At 35.8% G+C, this 20789-nt stretch overlaps 3 protein-coding genes across 3 annotated transcripts in view; 2 read left to right on the plus strand and 1 right to left on the minus strand.

Annotated features, from left to right (window-relative positions):
• Positions 1 to 1980: 1980 nt before the first annotated feature.
• Positions 1981 to 2693, plus strand: LOC128858700 (39S ribosomal protein L14, mitochondrial). The gene has a single exon (XM_054095173.1). It carries the CDS (start codon positions 2114 to 2116, stop codon positions 2636 to 2638), a length of 525 nt encoding a protein of 174 aa, XP_053951148.1. The 5' UTR covers positions 1981 to 2113; the 3' UTR covers positions 2639 to 2693.
• LOC128858699 (DNA replication complex GINS protein PSF3) lies at positions 2599 to 3770 on the minus strand. Its single transcript, XM_054095172.1, has 3 exons — positions 3521 to 3770; positions 3062 to 3456; positions 2599 to 2995 (listed from the first exon to the last, which is right to left on the minus strand). The coding sequence occupies exons 1-3, from the start codon at positions 3621 to 3623 to the stop codon at positions 2849 to 2851; spliced, it is 645 nt and encodes a 214-aa protein (XP_053951147.1). The 5' UTR covers positions 3624 to 3770; the 3' UTR covers positions 2599 to 2848.
• A 4929-nt stretch (positions 3771 to 8699) lies between these two features.
• The window catches only part of LOC128858701 (centrosomal protein of 164 kDa), a 38160-nt gene continuing 26070 nt past the window's right edge, over positions 8700 to 20789 (plus strand). Inside the window, exon 1 of the mRNA XM_054095174.1 lies at positions 8700 to 8954. Within this exon, the coding sequence (XP_053951149.1) occupies positions 8792 to 8954 (163 nt within the window). The 5' untranslated portion in view covers positions 8700 to 8791. The remainder of the gene's footprint in view (positions 8955 to 20789) is intronic.

The following is a 20789-nucleotide window of genomic DNA, read 5'->3' on the forward strand; positions in this document are numbered from 1 at the left end:
AAAAAAAAATTTTTTTAATAAAAACTCGACAGGGTTACCTCGGACAATTGATTACCTAATGAAAACTCTTTGATTTTTTGATTTCAGATGATCCAATGCTGAGAAAAACTGTCCACGGAAAATTGCCTTTTTTTCGAGACGTCTGCGTAGATCTGCTGTCAACGGCTCAATTTTGTATATTTTCTTGTGAAAATTTTTCAAAATATTTTTGAAATATGAGTTTACAGTATACTAATTGGATAAATAAATTTACATGAATCATCTTTCCAAAAAAAATTCATAAATAAGTGCATATTTTTAGTGGAATTAACTCTAGTGAATTTATACATACGTAGATATTTGGTAATTTTTAAAAGATTTTGTTTTTTCTTGTGCTATTTTGTGTATATATGTAGTTATACAGTGCACTCGCGATAACTCGAACTAATTAAAACAGGCGCTGTTCGATTTATCGAATTTGTTCGACCTATCAATTGAGTGTGCTATGTGAAAAAAACAGTCATCGATATCGATTTTTCGATCGATTGTTGAAAATGGAAGCCAGTAGAAAATTTCTGTAGTATAGTTTCGTTATACGAATTACATTTTGGTCCATTGGCTGGATCAATGGTGTCACATTCGGCGGCATAAACATAGTTAAAATTAAACCATCCTCGTGGATGTGATGGGGCATTATCAATTAGAAGAAGAGCCTTCTCAGGTAGTCCCCATCTTTCAAATTTTTTCTTACCTAAATATTAAAGTCATTTAACTTGGTTAAAACAATTGTTTTAATGAATCTGGATTTTACCTGCGGCACGAACGAATTATGAAACCAGTCTTTGAAAATCGCCGAAGTCATCCAGGCTGATTTGGAATTTTTGTACTCCACCGGACAGTTAAAATTTTTGAAAACTCGAGGATTTCTTGCTTTGTCAATAACGAGAAGTTTAAGCTTATGGTTGCCGGTAGCGTTAGTGCAAGCCATAAATTGCCTTATCTTTCTTTTTTATAAGACTTATGGTGGACTTGGCTACCCCATATTCCTTCGCTAGAGAAGTAACACTACGTCCACGTTTAATTTTGTTAAGGACTTCAGCCCTCTCTTTTAATGTTAAACACTTCAACCTTTTACGATCCATTACTCACGTGCACTGATATACTACAAATGACAAATTTAAAGCAATTTGGTCAATGCAAGATGTTGTTCCCAGAAAACTAACGGGATATTAACGCCGAAATATTCATATGGACAATACACTAGTATACATATAATTTATATACATATACTATTACATATGTATCTATGTACAAAATATACATGTTTGAAAAGAATGTGTGTACAAATAAATTAGTTTTTTTGTTCGAGTTATAGCGCTTTTTTATTGTTCGAGTTACAAAGAAGTCAATAGGGGAAAAAATGTGTTCGAGTTAGCACGTCGTTCGACTTAGCGGCTATTCGAGTTACCGCGAGTGCACTGTAGTTTAATAATTAAAAGTATCACTTAATAGGATAATGCTTCCCATGGATTATTTATGTACTTATATATTTATCCAATTTGAACATTCTTTTTGTTCTCCCTGACTTCCTTATATGAATTGAAAAGTTAAACAAAACATTTCTTACATCATTCAGAAATAAAATTATTTTTTATTTGATTTTCCAGTAAATGTAAACGCTACGTAGTTAGACATAAACTATTACGACAAATTGATAACATTTGAGTGAATTAATAAATGCGGCGTTCGTCCGAAAATGTATATTATTTGCAAGTCCTTCATCCTTAATTAATGTTGTCTTCTACTGTTGCGAACAACAGCAATTTCATATCAGTGCTGTTAACAACCATAAAAATGTTTCGGTTCGTTCCTGTGTGTAATGATAAGGATACTAATCTGGATAACTAAAGAAAACACACTATAGTTCTTCAGTTTTGGTTGGTGGATTCTTATTAAAACCCTTTGTACAACTTATTTTCATGACATGCAGTTCACTCTGTATCAAGTCCACATATGTTTTGTACAACGTAAAACAGCTGATCAGCTGAACCGTGCGGTTAAATTAGTTTTATAATTTTTCTGCAAAACTGTTTATACAATACTTTAAGAAAAATAAATTAACAATTTGCTCAAAATGTCGAAAATAATGTCTATGGGCGCAAAAGCTTGTTCACCTGCACGCATTTTTCTTCGATTAAACACAGTTGCAGCCGTTACCAATGTCTCAGTTCAAACGCATATGGAGCAGCGGCAACAGTTTCATCTTACGCCATCCTGTAGTGAAATACGAAAATTGGCAAGGCTGCGTGTTGTGGACAACAGCGAAATAGGAAAACGTGCTATGGCAGAGGGTAAACCACCACGCTGCATTCACGTCTACAATAAACGCTCTGTTGGCTATATTGGAGATAAGGTGTTAGTTGCAATCAAAGGGCAAATGAAAAAGGGAATATTAGTTGGATTGAAACAAAATCAGAAACCAAAAATTCCTAAGTTTGATAGCAACAATATAGTGCTAATTGATGATAATGGTAGCCCACTGGGAACACGTATACACGTTCCAGTTCCAACAATACTACGAACAATACTAAAAGAAAAAACTCAGGCCAAGGGAGCAGATTACACTAAAGTTCTAGCTATAGCAAGCAGATTTGTTTAATTGATTTTCGCTGTTAATACATACAAATAAAAAATATTCTTAAATTCTATGTTAAAATATTGACTTTTTTGATTAAAACGTTGGTTGTTGTTGTTATAGCAGCATAAACATTCCCCATACAAGTGCAGAGAATGCTGCTGGAGTGACGGTCCTTGGCCGGATACAAATTTGGGTCGTTCCGGCAACGTAGAACCGACTGTCGTGGGTCAATTAAAACGTTGGTCTTTTGCGTGGTTGATCTGGTGAAGTACTTTCTCCGTCAAGCTCTAGTTGATCTCGTTTCCGCTTTTTGCTGTGCTCATGGACCAACTCGCTGACACTTATTTTGTTCGATTTCATTTGCAGCCAGTTCGTAAACTATGTGAAAGGATTATACATAGAAAGTAATGATATTGAATTTCTTCTTATTTCTTATAACTTTACCTGTGTATTTGTTTTGACGCCGGATTCATACAGTTTCTGCTCTATATCGTCTAAGCGGTGTTCTGGTTTTCCATCTTCTGTAGTGTTCTTTGAAATGTCAAGCAAATGTCGCACACGTTGGCGCATTGTTTCAAACACAATCCGACCCACAATGTGATTGCGATCATAAGGAGTCAAGTATCGTCCATATTCATAAAAGTAAGGATGTAACTTGCCCAACTCAATGTGGGTTGTTTCTGCCTCACATACCGCTTTATGTACATTCTTGTAGATATCCGGCACATGTACCGTGAAATATGGGTTATTAACTTTCAGCTCCTTTATGTACCACAACGGCAGATTCACTGTGCGCCCAGCATTTAAATCATCCGACTCCGCACCCGGATCAAGGAAGCCTGTGCGATAAAAATCAAATGTCACGATATTTTTTCGATATTCACGGCTGTTCTAAATTTGTACCCATTTTCAATAGTTTCGTGTTAACTTTGGATTCGACCTTTTCTTGAGTTACGAAGATGTCTTCGACAGCATAGTAATTTGGAAAATAACTTTGTTTGTTCATTTTTCGCGGCGGTTATATTTGAGTGCAGGTGTACAAAATTGATATAAATTTGTAAATTATTAATAAATTGCCAAAATCCAATGCGTTTGGCGCGCTACGTCTCAAATAATCGCGACTGTGCTTGTGAAGAAACAGATGTTTAATCTACATACATATGCATTTACATATATCTTGTTCAATTTATCAAGGCAAATTAATGTGTTAAGGCGTATTTACATATATCAATGCAGTGTGTCAGTTGTTTAATCTCATAAATCGTGAAATCGAATATACCTACATACAAGTATATCGATAATTTCAATTAAGTAATGCATGCAGCAAATTTTTTTCAATCCACTATAGGTATACAATTCCACCGCAACTTACCTTTGCGTTTGTTGCCGCTAGCGTATTTATGTGCCAACACTTTGGGTGGTGTTGTCAAATTGTCAAATTACTCAACCCCATCTTTCAACGTGTTTGTGTGTGGTAATAGCGTCTATTTTCTTACCGCATTCTTATCGAAACATGGCTTGTTAAGGGGTTACATGGGTTTCGTCGGGTAAAAAATGTCTATTTTCAATATTTTTTTTCTTTATAAAAAAATATTTATTTAATTCAAACTTTTTTCTGTCTTATAGATACATATTTAAAGAATAGTTTCTGAAATTTTCAAAAAAAAAAACATTAAAACTCCTCCATTGTGACGTCATTTCCGGTGACCCCTCGAAAAAAAGGTGCGTCCGCGTTGTCAGCATAACTCCTGACAGGCTCATCGAAAATGAAAAAACAAAAATCAGTGTATTAGTTAAGACCATAACGCCGTGCTTGAACGAAGGAAAGAAAAAAAAAGTAAAAATTGGAATGAAAATGAAATTTGAAAAAAAAAATTAAAATTTCGGTCAAATTTGCTTAACATTTTGTTTTTTTTAAATAGTTGTAATTGAAAAAAAAAAATCCTTCGTTCAAGCACGAGTAAATTGTATTTCATACACCTGTGTAAAATTTCGTCAAGATCGGTTCAGTAGTTTTCGAGAACATTTGACAACCGACTTTGAAAACACAGTTCCGAGAAAAACGCGTTTAAAGTTTTGACTAACAATAAAAGTGGCTTGGAGCGCACTCATTCCAAAGGCTGTATCTCCGAATTTATTATTCGGATCGACTTGAAAATTTAGGATAATATTCCTGAGATGTTGTAGAAATTAATAAGCCAAAAAAAAAAAATAAAGCGATTTTTTGAACCAACGAAACCCATGTAACCCCTTAATATGGAAACAATTTGATTGGCTGCCGATGGCTAAAATTTAGATATACGTATATATACCCATATATAAGTATACGCAAACGAATTACAGTTTAAACACAATCATACCAGCAGTGGTATCAGTTTTTGGATTTGGAAGAAACGTATTTACACGTTTTTCTCCAATAAAACGTCTCTCTATAATTTCTCTGAGTTCGATTACTGAGTTGCTAAGCAAAAGTTACAAACTTATGACAACACAACTCACTGGCCTTATTTAATTTCAATTCTTAAACACTTTACGTTTACACGATCGTACGCTCAAAGAATAATAAATTTTTGCTCATGTGCTTAACAACTATCGTTATTTCTAGACAACTCGCAAAAACTTATGGCAACTTCTGTTTTGTCATCTGGCATTCATGTTTTTGTTTTAGTATCTCATTCGCTCGGTATTACCTGTAGACGTTCTCTGCCTGTAGTTTCGCGAACATTCGTTATTTGTCACGTTGCCCTCCGGTTAAGTCTGATCGTCTCGAATAGACACCAAATTCTTCGATCCAAATGGAGCTAATCTCTCCTGGTGAACTACTTTGACTTTCCCCTGCCCAGTTTTGCATGGAGAGTATGTAATATGTAACGAGTATATAATATACCATATCATTCAACCTTTTATACACCTTGCATGGATCTTTCCAGGATGCTTGCAGTTTTGGAGGAGCTCTTTTTTCGGATTATAAAGATATACCAAGTTACCTACATCTTGCTGAATATTTCAACCATTCCATCTGATTGCAAGGGTTTTGTATGTGTTTTCTGGTACAATTCATAAGCATACTTAACAGTCAATAGACAGCATAGGGTGCACAATAGATCAATATGGTCGCAGTGCTAAAGGGCCATACCTTAACCCTTTACAACCATTAACCATTAACCATGTGTTTTCTGAATCCCCTTCAAGTAATACATAACAATACTGTATACTAATAGACTTCCTTTGCCTGTATATAACTCATTATGTCCTCAAAAGCTAGTCACCCAGTTCTGCACAAAAAAATTCAGAGTGGTTTTGGCCTCTTGGTTTGGTAGAGCGTGCACTTTGGACCATTTACTTTCTTTCACCATTTCAGTTTTAGATGGTCTCTCTTTGGCGTCTTTCGCTTCCATGATCTTTTTTAGATCAGTATCATTCAATTGACTTCTTATTGTCCCGGGTTCACTCCTCATCGCGTGCAAGTGCATTAATCTGAAGTCAACTATTCGCTTGGATCTCTCGACCTTGGGAAAATTCTTAAACTCTATACTACCAGGTCACCGAGGTCCGCAATCATTTGCGGGACGTCCTAAGCTCGTCTTCGGTTGACATTCTACAATGGCGTGCAGTATAACCAGTCTTACCGCAGTTGTACCACTTTATATCCGAGTTTCTGGGTCGTGCAAATTGAGGAAAGAACTCTCGCATTAACCTCCTCATTGTCTCTTCCAGCGAGAAACGTGATAGACTTTGTGCACTGGCTTGCTCAAGCCAGCTGTTGTTTCCTGTCAGTGCAAAGACATTGTTTTAACAAAAATCCCTTTCGATGTCGAGTATGCTCCCCATTTCATATGCGAATCTCGTATACCTCTTATGAATGACTGGTACTTCATATTTTCCACGAAGTCTGAAAAGTTTCTGCGAAGTTTCGTTCGCCATCTCTCACGCATGCGAAGGCATGACATTTGCGATGAGATTTGTAACGTCATTTGCGCTGATATTTGTGACATCTGCAATGAAATTAACGACGACTGCAATAATATTTGTGACGAAATTTGTGAAATTGCAGCCATAATCACATTTGTGTCCACTTCTGGTGATCGTCCTGGATTATCTGGCTTCTCTTCCACTTTGGTGGATGATTCTTCAGCTTCCAGCTGAAACATATATTCGTCTACATTGATGTATTCTACTTCCACAGCCTCGCGCAGCCGTGCTCGCAACTTGCTTTGTTTCTTGAAGTTGACAAGCTACACTGTTCTAACTGTTTCTTAAGTTGTTGCTTAAACAGAAATGCCAGGTAGAGATCTTGAATTTTCTTTGTCTCGACATCAGCTATCATTTCGTAGTTTGACAACTTAACTTTCATTTTACCGCGTCATTTGCATGCGGGATTTCAGAGATTTGATTTGCTTGAGGTCATTTTAAAAATGAAACGCTACGACAACAAGTTTCTTGCCCACATGAGAAAACCGGTCAAAGTCAAAACAGAAACTTTTCAGATATTAAGACACATTTAGTAGAAGGCGTAGATGTGAGATAAATCTTCCACTTCTTCCACATCTGTCAAAAGAGAATCCATCGAACTGTTACAGCCTTTAAAACAAAAACGAAGCTCCAACTTGAAAGACCCTGTATAAGTAATACTACTATTAATAAATTTTATTCTGCTTCAAGTTCGGTGATTATACTTTTAAGTAAATATTACGAAGCCACAGAAGTGTTAGGGCGCATAAAGCTTCAACAATTTTTTATGTATTTATGAAAATACATATGTATGTATGTGCATATGCCTGCATTTATATTTGATTAAGAAAGTGTATTTTGAACGTTTGTATAAGTAAATATGTACATACATACATATATGTATAGTATGTAGGTATGCCTTTGGTTTTTAACTAAAGTATCAGACTGAATCGTCGTGAATGAAAACTGAATGAAAACAAAAACAAAGGCAAGTGAGAAGAAGAAAGGAAAACCATATGACAGCAATCGAATACAACCCCCACGGGCCATGCGCAAAGCTTTCGGCGTAAGGACATTTTCGAAAGTGCATACATGCATACATACAAACATAAGCAAAAGCGGCTCAAACGATGATTGCACATTTTCGAAAAATCAGTACTGTTCAAGAAGTTAAAGAGTTATATACAAGATTTCCAGAAACCGCATAAAATATTTGTAAGAGTGAAAATTGATTATAACAGTACAATAAAGCAATAATGTGTATAATAAGTTAAAAATGAGTTGAGAAAAAGCAGAATTTCAAAACTATTCAAAAATACCTACAAAATTAATTATAATATGTCGTTTCGTATGGGGGTGCTAGAATATATAATAAATTGTTGAGTTTTACGGAAAAATCAATAAACGCTTTTAGCTAATATTTCTACATAGACACTGAAAAGGCGTATTCAAAGCATTAAATAATCTAAAATAATCCTTTAAATACATATTTATGTACATATTTGTTGCAATATTTTGGGGAATTGCAAAAACTAAAACCACATTTACTTCAACACCAAAATTATTGTCAAGCGTAGGTGAAAATCTGTATCTTGTATATGCATTAAAAGTGTGATGTTGTTGCTGGGGTGTGCAATATGCATGTAGTTGTCCCAGCTCTTTCGATCACAACACAATTTTGGAAAAGCCGACCGAGCAACAACGGAGACAATAACAAAACAAATCAAACTGAGCTCCTTCGTGCATACTTACATATGCGCACACACACACCTCCATATACTTATATATAGAAATATCTATTGTATGTGTGTGTATGATTTTATAGCATCCGCATCGATATTTCGTAACCGCCCATTGTGCCCCCCTTATTAGGTCAGCGGTGCATTATCTTCCTTGTTCGTTGCTCGTCTCCCGAATTCCAATACACACATAGGAACAAAGGCACAGACGAATGCGAAGGCAAAGCAGAAATAAACGTGAATTGTGAAAATTGCACGAAATCAATTCTCAGCACCATCTTAACGGTTTTATTCTTGTGCGTGCACATGCACTTGGCATGCAGCATCGGGGCGTTGAATATTGGTAACAACGAAGAGTGTCATTATAGTCCGGAAGAGTGGATAATTGAAGTTGCTATAGAAAAATCAAACAAAAAAGTGAAAATTTATTTAGTTGGTGCAGTTTATACGGGGTTGTCGCATTTTAGAAGTGATACTTCACGGCATGGCAACATCGACATCGGCGGCGTCAACATCAGTGTCGGCGTCGGGATCGGCATCGGCATCCACCTCGACTACATCGTCATCCGGAAACATGGGCATTGCCTCCCCCTCGACTTCGGTTATATGTGAAGAGATTTTTGATGAGACCGAACCATCTGCTGAAGGTAAGTGAGGAACGTGTATGTATGTATGCATGTGTTTATAAAATTTATCAGCTGTGTATGATAAAATAATGACCACATATTACAAGGTTTGGCGATACACTTATACATATATATATATATATATATAATTGGCGCGTACACCCTTTTTTTTTGGGTGTTTAGCCGAGCTCCTTCTCCTATTTGTGGTGTGCGTCTTGATGTTGTTCCACAAACGGAGGGACCTACAGTTTCAAGCCGAATCCGAACGGCAGATATTTTTATGAGGAGCTTTTTCATGGCAGAAATATACTCGGAAGTTTGCTATTGCCTACCGAGGGGTGACCGCTATTAGAAAAATGTTTTTATTAATTTGGTGTTTCACCGAGATTCGAACCTACGTTCTCTCTGTGGATTCCGAAAGGTAGTCACGCACCAACCCATTCGGCTACGGCGGTCGCCGTATATAGGGATACATAATACACATAAATTCGTCTGGCAATATAATATAACTAAAATATACAAAATTAAATTAAAAAAATAATTACTTATTTACATGAAATACAAGTATTATAAAATATATTTATAAATAAATTATACATAATTTTATTGCGAATAAAGGCAACTAGCGCTAAAGCTACATATAAGCTCGTTAGAAATGCTATTGTACACCACATAAGTAACAAAAAAAAAACTTGTATGTATAAATAGAAATCATTTTTTTTCGAAGAATAATTTAAAACACCTTTTCTACAGATCAAATTAATCAATTGTTTGTTGGAAGACCGGAACGACCCGGATTTATATCCGGCCAAGAACTGCCACTTCAGCAGCCCATAGTTATTTATTAGTATATGACATGAGCACAGTTGAAACCATGGCACAATAAAGAAGACAGTTCCAATTCTAAGTTTTTTCTGTGTAGGAAACCGAGTAGTTTCTTTGAGTAGTTGCCAAACTGCATACATTTATATAAACTGTTGGCTTTTCTTTTTTTTTTATATATACATATATTTGGGTCGAACTTTTTAGTTCCTTTTCTATAACTCACTTATATTATTTTTTTCATTTACATATGTTCTGACTAAATAAATTTCTTAAGAGAAAAAATAGATGTTATTATAAATAAATAATAAATATTATTATAAATAAATAAAAATAAAGAAAAAACATAGCCGTTTAGCTGGTTTTTTCATGTAAAGGCCAAAAATGGTAATATTTTGAAATGGGGGACATCAGAATTCGTTTTAGAGGTATGGTTCCTTCGGCAAAGTTTCTTATTTTGATCCCTAGAGTATGATTTTCACAGAGCATAGGGCGATGTTTTTGCCTCCCCACAAATCGACCCGGCTTAATATATATACTTACAGGGTCCGGCACTCGAAGTGTAACCATCATTGGTTGAAACATCAGTGGTTATTTTTGCTTAGCGTGAAAAATATAGGGTGAGCCATGTAAAATTTGCTTTTTGAATCGGCTATGAAAAAAAAAACTTATCAATATTTTTTCAAACTTTTCTTTTTATTTTGAAGATTGAAAATTGTTATTTATGAAAGAAAAATAATATCGTTCAAATGACTGCCACGATTGGCTTTACAGTAGGCCATTCGATCAACCCAGTGTTTAAGCACATTTTCGATTGTTTGGGCTCCAATTTCATGAATGGCAACTTCGATTTCGTGTTTTAAAGCATCAATCGTCTCTGGATGGTTCGCATAGCATTTGTCCTTAACAGCTCCCCACAAAAAATAGTCCAACGGGCTAAAATCACAGTTCCGAGGCGGCCAATTGATATCGGTTTTCAAAAACGGTAGCCAAAAGTTCGAGTATAACTAGTTGACAAGTTGCACCGTCCAGTTGAAACCAAATGTCGTCCATGTCATCCTCTTCAATTTTTGGAAACAACTCGTTGAGCATGTCACGGTAACGCTCGCCATTTACTGTAACCGCGGCTCCTTGCTCATTTTCGAAAAAAAATGGCCCGATGATGCCGCCAGACTAAAAACCGCACCAAACAGTGACTCGTTGTGGATGCATTTGCTTCTCTACAGTAAAGTGTGGATTTTCTGAGCCCCAAATTCGACAATTTTGCTTATTGACGTAGCTACCGATGTGAAAAGAAAAGAAGAAGAAGACTCATCACTTTGGAAATAGGTTTTCAATATTTCCCAATTTTGTTCAAGCGTATAGCGTCCCATTTCGTTAATGTCAAACCTTTAAGTAAATTATGAACACATTTGACATGTCTTTTGTGTTACCATTCTCAAAAAAATAGGTGGTTCAAAAAGCAAACACTATATGGCCCACCCTGTAGAACACATACGTCGGAAGAACTAACATTTACCTCAACAAAACTGTTTGAAGATTGGAAATTGGATAAAATGCTGACGAGCTACGAATTTTTAAGTGTCGGAAAACACCCAAAATCGGGTTTTTAACGATAAATAAAATATTTGAGGGTGTTAAAATTTTTTTTAACACGGTTCCGCGTCGTTCTCGGCTAAATCTACAGTGCTCATCATGTCTCTTCAAAAGTTCTGATTCACTGTAGCACCGTGTAATCAAACAATAGCACCACGTAAATTCTTACACATACAGTTTGCACAGAGCAATAGCCCTAGCAGACAAAAATTACTCACTACCTAATCTAGATAACACACAAGGAACATTCCCCTTTGTAACAACCGGAGAAAAAAAGAAATATGGTCGCAGAAACAACTTCATGGAAGACACATTCATATAATGAGCGATTTTTAAATAGACCCGGCCTACTATACATGGTTGAAAAAAGGGGAGTTGTATCTTGAAACATTCATATCTTGCGATTCAAGACCAAGTGATCTTGACAAAAAACTACCAAAAGTATATTTTAAAAGATACAAGGATTATTGATGATAGATGTCGCAAATGCCAAATAAATACAGAAAACATAGACCACATTATTTCTGGATGTCGTCTTTTGGTAGGAAGTGAATACATGGAAAGACATAACAATGTGGCAAAAATACTACACCAAGAAATAGCGAATAATCTGCGCTTAAGTGCAAATACTTCATCCTATTACGAATACAATCCCGAGAATATATTGGAAAATGAGGAATACACGATATACTGGGACATCGCCATAAGAATAGACAGAAAAATCACACACAATAGACCGGATATAACGGTCATAAACAAACGAACAAAAACCACCATTTTCATTGAAATAAGCACACCCAGTGATACGAATATATACATAAAATACCGAAAAATTAGAGAAATACAATGATTTAACAATAGAAGTGAAAAGAATCTGGAAACAAAATACAGTAAAAACCTTACCGTTTATTATGTCTGCAACTGGGATAGTTCACAACAGTTTTGTCAATAACCTGAAATTATTGAACATTGAAGCCGATATACATCACAAAATTCAAAAAGCTATTATCTTAAAAACATGCAACATAACGCGAAAATTTTTAAACCAGCAATAAAACTTAAGGGGGGAGCCTGGTTTATGAGGTCTAAAAATTGCATCTCTTTGCGATTTTTTTTAAGGAAAAAATTAATTTAGCACTGCAAAGTTTTTTCTATCTTTTAATGAACATTTAAAAAGTATAAAAAATTTTTGTACTGGTTACAATAAGTTGAAAAAAATGTTTAACATAGAAATTAGTAGAGCGCTGCAACGCTGGAGTTTCCAACTGGCGTACAAGATACAGCTCGTAATTATTATCTAAAGCAAAAAATTCAAATGGACTTCTAATTATCATGATTTTTTATTCTAGATGAACTAAGAAAACTGAGAGAAATTCCAAAATTTCAACTTTTTGGAGTTTTCAAAGAAAAAAATGCCTTTCTATAAAAAAAAAATTCACTTCAACTTGGTATAAAAATCTTGAAAATTTTTTTTTTATCTATTTTGTTAGTTCAAATAGAAGAGAATTTAATACTGAAGGGAGCAAGCTATGATTCATATCAAAAGGTTCATTAGTTTTTTTTCATTCATGTACGCCAATTCAAAGAAATCATAAAAATGAAAAGTCGAGAAAAGAAGATACAGTTTGTACTATAGCTGTCCGGTCACAGGGTAACTACCTAACGCTCGCCTACCTTTGGCTTTGTATCTACGGAAATATTGAGAATTAGGCTCTGTAACTTTGTGTGAATATTCTGAAATATATTAGGAATCGCTTAAAACGAAAAAAAAAACAAATTGATTTTTTTGACCTTATAAACCAGGCTCCCCCCTTAACCCAAAAATACAGTGCCAAAACGACTTGCATTCGTTAAATGCCGTTGTGGCGAGGGAATATAATAATAATAATAACAAATATAAGCTCTTTGTTCTAAACTAATTTTTTTCGCCCACAATCCACGCATGCCCGATAATGCCATTTCTATGCATTCAAATGTCATCAAGTTTTGACAATATGCACATTTCATTTATCGCAAATTTGTGTTTTCCTCCATATAATCTATGGATATCCTTGGCTCAAAGTAATTAGCTGATACATATGTACGCCATGTTTAATTGTAACGGGTGATTTTTTAGCTAATATCTTTTTAAACAGTTGGTTTAAACAGCTGACGCACGTTTCGTGTTTTGTTTCACTGTCAAACATCTTCAGTTTGGTCTATAAATCAACCATGAATCGTCTTGCAAACGAACAACGCTTGCAAATCATTGAATTTTATTATAAAAATGTAATAATAAAGTAAACAAATTTTACATTTGTACATACCACATTTTGAAATATTCGAATGCAAAGTCGAACCAGTGCAAAAGTTCCGTTTTAAAGATTTCTGTTGCATGTTTTGTTTTGATTAATGATCTTGATGAGATATATTATGCCGTGACATTTGCTTTTTTAAATCTCGGTTTATATGTAAAGAATGTAAGAAAAATGTAAAAGGAACGATGCGATTGCCAATTACGGTAAATTTTTTCTTTGATTTACCGTATAACTCGATGTCGCGTGCGACATTGAAAAAGAACATTTGTTGTCAGTGAGTCGAAGGTATTTGTACAATTTGCATCAAATATTAGTAGCAAATAGATATTTTTATTGCTAATTAAATAAACCAAATAATCAGCGCTTTGCTCTTTTTACTTATTTAAAGTTTGTAGCGTGCGACATCGTAAGTGTAAAATGTACAGATTCAAAATAAATTTTCGTTCGAAAATATCTTTATTAGTATATGTCAATACAAAATATAAAATTTTTGAATGTAGATGAGTAAAAACGGCGGCGAGAAAAATAAGGCGAACTGTAAACGGTGGAGAGAAAGGTTAAAGGATGATGATTTTGCCGAGAATTATAGGTTGACGTACCAAAACGAAATACAAAGTGCTCATTTCAGCTACCGCCAGGTAACAATTTTTACTTGCGTAGCTTGGTTCACTGGTGCTTCTCAGTCGTTTGCAGTTATAAGCGATAAACTTACGCATAATAAACACGACGTATTTGTTTTTGTTTTAAACCTTTTAATCGAAATTAAAAAGAATTATGGGCATTTTTCAAAAATTTTAATAGTTTCTGATGGAAGCTGCGCTCAATTTAAAAATAAATACATTTTGACAAGCTTGAATGACATTATTAAACAAATTGGATGTATATATATGGAATGGAATTTTTTTGCTAGTTCTCACGGAAAGGGAGCCGTTGATGGAGTTGGAGCCGTCATTAAAAGAAAAGTTTGGCAAATAACAAAATCTAAAAACGTTGTTTTACCAGATGCACTATCGTTTTATCAATGTGCACAAAACAACACAAATGGAATTAAAATGTATTTTATGCCATCTGCTCAAATTGAAAATTTGTCTCTTCATTATAATTTGGACGAAAAATGGAAGGAAGTGAAAAATATTCCAGGTATATCCCAGTTGCATTCGTTTTGTTGCGATGGTCAACAGTTAGAAGCAGCTAGGACTGCATATTCCACTAAAAGAACTTTATTTGACAATAGTAATACTATTCTCAGTTAAGTTAGTTTCCGTTCTTTGTTTTTACATAGTATATAAGATTAATATACTTATTTTTGTTTTTCTTTATTGAAGGTATTTTGTTAAGTTTATAATTTTGGTTGTGAAAATAAATATATTGAATATATTAAAAATCATTTATAATCATCTTTTTCATGTCTAATTACATAAAAAGTAAAAAAATAAACATAAAAAGTATGATGGAACAAAATGTCGCATGCGACATGTCGCGTGCGACAGTGATTAAAATTAAATAAAAAATAAACTACTTAATATTTTTGAATAAAATAAAAAGCATTATTAAGATACATCAATGCATAACATTTAAAAATTAGTCGCATTAATATATTTCTTCAGGTTTCGCTGAAAAAGGTGTTTGAGTTGTTTGCTTTGAAAGCGACTTCTGTTTTTGTCGCGTGCGAATGGCTTGGTTTTTTGTAATTATCTTGAAAACGAACAATTTCCCAAAATCAACCTTAGCACCAATCATAGTGCTCATCAAGTGCTATAGCTTTCTCCTTTTGTCAAAATAAAATAATGTTTTGGTATATGTTTTTTTTCACTTTGAATGCGTACGAATTCCGCATTCGACATTGGAGAAATGCCCATATGTATATTAGGGCGGGTCGATTTTAAAATCGCTCTTTGCTCTGTGAAAATCGTATTCTAGGGATCAAAATTTTTATTTTATTCTTACTTTGCCGAAGGAACCATACCTCTACAACGAATTCTGATGTCCCCCAATTTGGGTCGAACGAAAAATCCCACTTTGACCCATTTAGAGAGCTCCAATCGAGTCCAAATGTATGACCGACCCCCACTAACTTTGGACGGCCGATCCACTCATGCCAGTGGCACACCTCGTGGAACTCCCATGGGGGGTTCCCCATACAATCATTTCAAACTATCACCATTTTGGCCTTTACATGAGAAAAGAAACTAAAAAGTTCGACCCAAATTGGGGGACATCAGAATTCGTTTTAGAGGTATGGTTCCTTCGGCAAAGTTTCTTATTTTGATCCCTAGAATATGCAATGGGCGATTTTTTTGCCTCCCCACAAATTGACCCGGCCTAATGTATATGTATATATGTAAATAAAATCCGTGTATATATGTAAACAAAAATCTTGCGCTTACACATACTTGTGAGCAACTGCCCTGCTGGGCGTTCATCCCTCAAGTTTGTTGTTTTACTTGTACATTCGATTTTGTTGGTTTGTTTAATTTTATTATAACAATTTGCTACCAATTTTGAACTTCTGGTTCTTAACCTTAGCTTCTGAAAAGATATCGTTCGACAAGTCGAGGCGATATGACATTGAGCAACATGCGCCCAGGTCTTCGCATCGACGTGTCTCAAGTGATTCGATAGACGTGTCGAGTGGATGGGCAGGTATTGCACGAATGAACGAACGAACAAATAGTAGTAATCTGAGCCTGTTGAAGAGGTCGTAAAGCCAATTATTTTTCTACAGATACAGATGTACGCACATACGTACATGCATAAGCATGTGGATATGTATATAGTATCTGCAAATAAATAAATTTTTAAAATTACTCAGCAACACAAAACTGTAATAGAAATACACCAGAGGCATATTTTAATTAAGATTTTAATATAACTTTTTCTTTATTTCGGTGTTTCACCGAAATTTGAACCTGCGTTCTCTCTGAATTCCGAATGGTAGTCATGCACCAACCTATTCGGCTACGGTGATCGAAGACTTTGATTTAAACAAAAAGCAATAATTATATCAATAAGTTAATGAATTATTGGGTAGTCGAAAAAGTCTTTTCGTATTTCTAATCAAACTTCAACTCATTTTTTTTATATTTATAAGGAACTTTATTAAACCAAATATGTACCATTTTGGTCGACCACCTTTTGCCATTTTTCTTCTAGAGACATTATTCCATCAGTGTAAAACTTTTGTGGTTTCTCGGCGAAAAACTGCGACAAGTAATTTTCACAGGCTTCTCTTGAAGCCAACTTTATTCCATTAAGGGAGTTCTGCATTGACCGAAACAAATGGTAGTCCGATGGTGCAAGGTCAGGGATATATGGTGGATGCATCAAAACTTCCCAGCCAAGCTCTCCCAGTTTTTGCCGAGTCATCAAAGATGTGTGTTGTGCCTAGCGTTGTCCTGATGGAAGACGACGCCCTTTCTGCTGATCAGTTCTGGCCGTTTTTTTTCTATTGCTTGCTTCAATCTCATCAGTTGTTGACAGTAAAGTGTAGAATCAATCGTTCGAGTAGGCTGGAGCAGCTCATAGTGGATGATTCCTTTCCAATCCCTCCAAACACACAGCATAACCTTTCGAGGCGTCAATCCTGGCTTTGCGACCATTTGAGGAGCTTCACCACCCTTGCACCATGATCTTTTTCGCACATTATTGTCGTATTTGATCCACTTTTCGTCTCCTGTTACCATTCGCTTCAGAAATGGTTCGATTTCATTTCGTTTCAGCAAAGAATCGCAGATGTTAATTCTTCTGTCCATTAAATTTTTCACAGACAATTCATGTGGTACCCAAACATCGAGCTTCTTTTTGTAACCAGCCTTTTTTAAATGGTTCAAAACCGTTTGATGATGAATGATTAGTGCCTTGGCGATGTTATGGCAGCTTAATCCTGGTCGTGGTCAATCTTTTCCATAATTTCATCCACTTTTTCAACGATAGGTCGACCGGAGCGAGGTGCATCTTTCACATCGAAATTTCCAGAACGGAATCGAGCGAACCATTGTTGTGCTACACGAACTGATACAGCATCGTCTCCGTAAACTTCACAAATTTCATAGGTGGCTTGCGTGGCATTCTTCCCTTTTTTATACAAAAATTTCAAAATATAGTGAATTTCTTCATTATTTTCACTCATTTTTGAACAGCTATAACTTTTTTTCAACTTCTGCGTATTTAATTTTTTTTTGGTTAAATGGAGATAGATGATTCCAACGACATCTAATGACAAAATACGAAAAGACTTTTTCGACTACCCAATATATATTCGCCTTTGCTGTTTACAACCTCTTCCCACCTCTCGACCAATTTTCTGATGCTGTTCCGCCAATTATCGCCTGGTCTGGTGTTCAAGAAGTTGTTGAGCAAGTTTTTAAGGATCTCTTTGTTATCGAAGGTAACGCCCTTCATATGGTTTGACAGAGACCTGAAAAGATGGTAATCGGTCGGTGCAAGGTCCGAAGAATACGGCGGATGTTGAAGGATCTCTTATTCGAGCACTTGGAGTGCAGCTTTGACGACTTGTGCAACATGGGACTTGGCGTTGTCGTGAAGGAGTATGGTTTGACCATGTCAACTATTCATACGATGTAGCTGGGCAATGAAGAACTCCTTGTTCACCGTGGCATTCCTTTCGAGTATTTCTCAGTGCACAATACCCTCCAAACACATATAATGATCTTCTTTGGATAAAGATCCGACTTGACTCTTGGTTTTGGCGTATCTCTTGGAGCCACCCACTCCTTTCTTCGCTTCATATTCTCATTTCCCGTGACGATTTGGTACAAAAAGCGCTGTTTATGACCGCGTGTTGCTCGATGGCGGGTCAGATGGTGAGAAGCAATTTGAAGGCGACTTTCTTTGTTTTTTTCATTGAGCTCGTGAGGCATCCAGGCTCCCAATCTTTCGGTAAATTCCATTGAATGAAGGTGATTGGGAATCGTTTTATGATCGCAGTTAATTTTTTTCGCCAATTCATTAGTGGTCTGGCAACCGTTGCCCTTCAAAAGTGATTTTAGACATTCTTTATCGAATTCAGAAGCAGCTTTTTAACCTCAATGAAAAGCGAAGAAGATCAGGTGTCGAAAATGTTGATTCCATTTCTAAGCCTGAAAACTAATAAAAAATTAAATAATTTAAAAAAATACAGTTAACATAGTTTTACGGAGCAGAAAGAGTTCTATCGAATGAATACTTACCCTTTGCCAAACAGCAAACAAATCGTTGTAAAACAAAAAAACGCTATGAACTTATTCCTCAACCGAATGTACTTACCTACATACACAACACGGACAAACTGCTCTGGAAGTGACAACTGGGTCTCAAGCCATGTTTTAGTTGGTAGCTGTTTCGCCTTATTTTTATGTGCATAGTATTATTATATTTTTCAAATATGTAATGGCTAACTAGTGCATTTTTGTCTCCTTGTTTGTTCTGAAGCCATATTTGAAAAATGTTTCGTTTTTTTCATATTAGAAAATGAAAGAAATATATGAATGATACAAGTGAGGGAAACTAAACTAATCTTACTCTGATAAAAATATATGTACAAGGTGAACGATATGAAGTGTTACCAACTTCACACTGTTTGTATCTGTAAAACAGCTCATGACATCAACGTCAAAATTGTTCTAATGACAGTTCAATATATTGTTTATAAGCCATCAAAGGCATTTGCGTCTCAGTTTTGTTGAATTTTTTTCTGTGATGGAATTCAAACGTAATAGTGTGATGGCGTTATATTTGGATGGAAAATCACAACCAGCCATTGTTCGTGAGCTCAGTCACCTCAAAGTGAATAAAATGTTTGTGTGTCAGACTATAAAGCGTTACAATGATACTGGTAGCATTGCAAAACGCTATGGAGGTGGACCAAAAAAAAAAACCGCAACAACGCCAGAAATGGTTCGGAATGTGAAGGCACGACTTGAACGAAATCCACGTCGAAGTGGCAGAAAAATGGCCAAAGAACTGAAAATATCGCAAGACAGCATTCGACGCATATTGAAAAATGAGCTAAGGTCAAGGCTTACAAGTTCCAAAAAGCACACGCAGCAACAAAAGTTCGGTGCGCAAGAGCAAAGGAGTTGATGCGCTTGCAAAAATTTTGCAATTGAGCAGTTCATAAATACTCAAAACGATCGTGTTTCAGTGACCGAACGCTCATAAGAGAATTTGAGCCTACGTATGGCCCCTCGAAGCAATTTCCCATCGCAAGTAATGGTTTGGACCGCAGTGACCGCTGATGGACGCTCCCCAATCGTTTTTATCGAGCCTGGTGTCAAAGGGAATGCCACTTATTATCGGGAAAATGTTTTAGAAGCTGCTTTAGAGCCGTGGCCACGCAAACATTTCGGTCATAGACCATGGACGTTCCAACAGAACTCGGCACCGTCTCATAGAGCTCGTGTGAACCAAAAATAGTTTAGAAATCATGTTCCACTCTTCATTTCGTCCACACAATGGCTTTCGAATTCACCAGACGCAAATCCGATGGACTATTCCATCTGGTCCATTTTGTAGAGCAAGGTGAGGACTAAAAAATATGCCAGTATGGATGCGCTGAAAAAAGCGATTATACGAGAATGGGCCAAAATACCTCAAGATCACATTCGTGCAGCGTGCAACTAATTTTTTGACCGTTTGAAGGCTATAGTCAAGGCAAAAGGTGGTCATATCGAGCTAAAGTGAATATATGTTAAAATTGTAATCATTTTTGAACAATTTTGTCTTTGAAATCAATAAAAACCAATTTCACACAAAAAAGTTATGGTTTGGAATAGATAACACTTCATATCGTTCACTCTGTATAGTGGTAAAATAATAGTAAAAAAAAATAGTTTTAAGCCGAAGACGGCTGGAATGGCTACATCGAAAATAGAGCTCCAGAAATGTTTCAAGAGCTGGATCAAATGCTGGCATAAGTGCGTTGCAGTTGGTGGGGAGTACTTTGAAGGCGGTAATATTACATTCGAGAAACATTGAATTTTCTGAATACATTCCCGGAGATGTTTGATCAAGGATCATTCGCCTGAATAGTGTTAGCTATCTAGTTTTCAAGCCAACAAGGAAAGTGCGATTACATGATAATTGTTGCTCCTCGTCCATTTGCCATTCGCTTTATTTTGCTCGGCAGAAACGGAAGATAGCA

The sequence above is a fragment of the Anastrepha ludens genome, chromosome 3 (genome assembly GCF_028408465.1).
Source record: "Anastrepha ludens isolate Willacy chromosome 3, idAnaLude1.1, whole genome shotgun sequence".
NCBI lineage: Eukaryota > Metazoa > Arthropoda > Insecta > Diptera > Tephritidae > Anastrepha > Anastrepha ludens.